Raw genomic sequence first — 916 nt, forward strand, 5'->3', positions numbered from 1 at the left:
TCTGTGGCTAGTCCCTCAGAAGTGACCTGCCTATTCTTTCTTCCTAGCTTGTTCTTAGTCTAGAAGTGTTCCTAAAACCTGTTCACCATGGTAATTCAAGGTAAGAGATAAGAATTCAAGGTCATGTCTATTTATAGCAAGAACTTAGCTTTTCTCCCTCCATGGCCTGAAACAGTGTATGACATATATAGGAACTCTGCCTGAACTGAAAAGAATGGATGATTGGACTACATCTAGCACCTAATAACTCCATATGATTCTGTTGTTGTTAAATGCCATCATGCTGGTTCTAACTCATAGGGAGCATGTATAAGATTTCTGAGGAGGGAAGAAGAGGCAAGAATGAGCCCGAATCAACTAAAGCCTCATCTCTGTGTCCAGCACCTGCGCCCCGCCACTGAAGCCACCATGCCCAAGAGAAAGGCTGAAGGGGATTCTAAGGGCAATAAAGCCAAGGTGAAGGGTGAACCTCAGAGGAGATCCGCAAGGTTATCTGCTAAACCTGCTCCTCCAAAGCCAGAATCTAAGCCTAAAAAGGCCCCTGCAAAGAAGGGAGAGATGGTACCCAAAGGGAAAAGGGGGAAAGCTGACGCTGGCAAGGATGGAAATAACCCTGCTGTAAATGGAGATGTCAAAACAGACCAGGCACAGAAAGCTGAAGGTGCTGGGGATGCCAAGAGAAGTGTGTGCATTTATTATGACTGTGGACTTCTGGTGACTGTACAGTTTGAAATACTAGTTTTTATCAAGTTTTATAAAAATGCGGAATTTTGTTTTACTTTTTTTTTAAAGCTATGTTGTTAGCACACAAAACACTTCATTGTTTTGGTGGAAAGGGGCAAATGTCACTAATACAGTGTCTCCAAAGCTGGATTGATGTGGAAGCAAACACCTTTCCCATCTAGTTTTCAGAGAC

The 916-nt window shown here is 43.1% G+C and overlaps 1 protein-coding gene across 1 annotated transcript in view; it reads left to right on the forward strand.

Moving 5' to 3' along the window:
* Window positions 1–408: 408 nt before the first annotated feature.
* LOC102842965 (non-histone chromosomal protein HMG-17-like) overlaps window positions 409–916 on the forward strand; it is a 52540-nt gene continuing 52032 nt past the window's right edge. Inside the window, exon 1 of the mRNA XM_006860306.1 lies at window positions 409–682. Coding sequence (XP_006860368.1) covers window positions 409–682 — 274 coding nt within the window. The remainder of the gene's footprint in view (window positions 683–916) is intronic.

Source organism: Chrysochloris asiatica, unplaced genomic scaffold, assembly GCF_000296735.1.
Source record: "Chrysochloris asiatica unplaced genomic scaffold, ChrAsi1.0 scaffold00037, whole genome shotgun sequence".
NCBI classification, from domain to species: Eukaryota; Metazoa; Chordata; class Mammalia; order Afrosoricida; family Chrysochloridae; genus Chrysochloris; species Chrysochloris asiatica.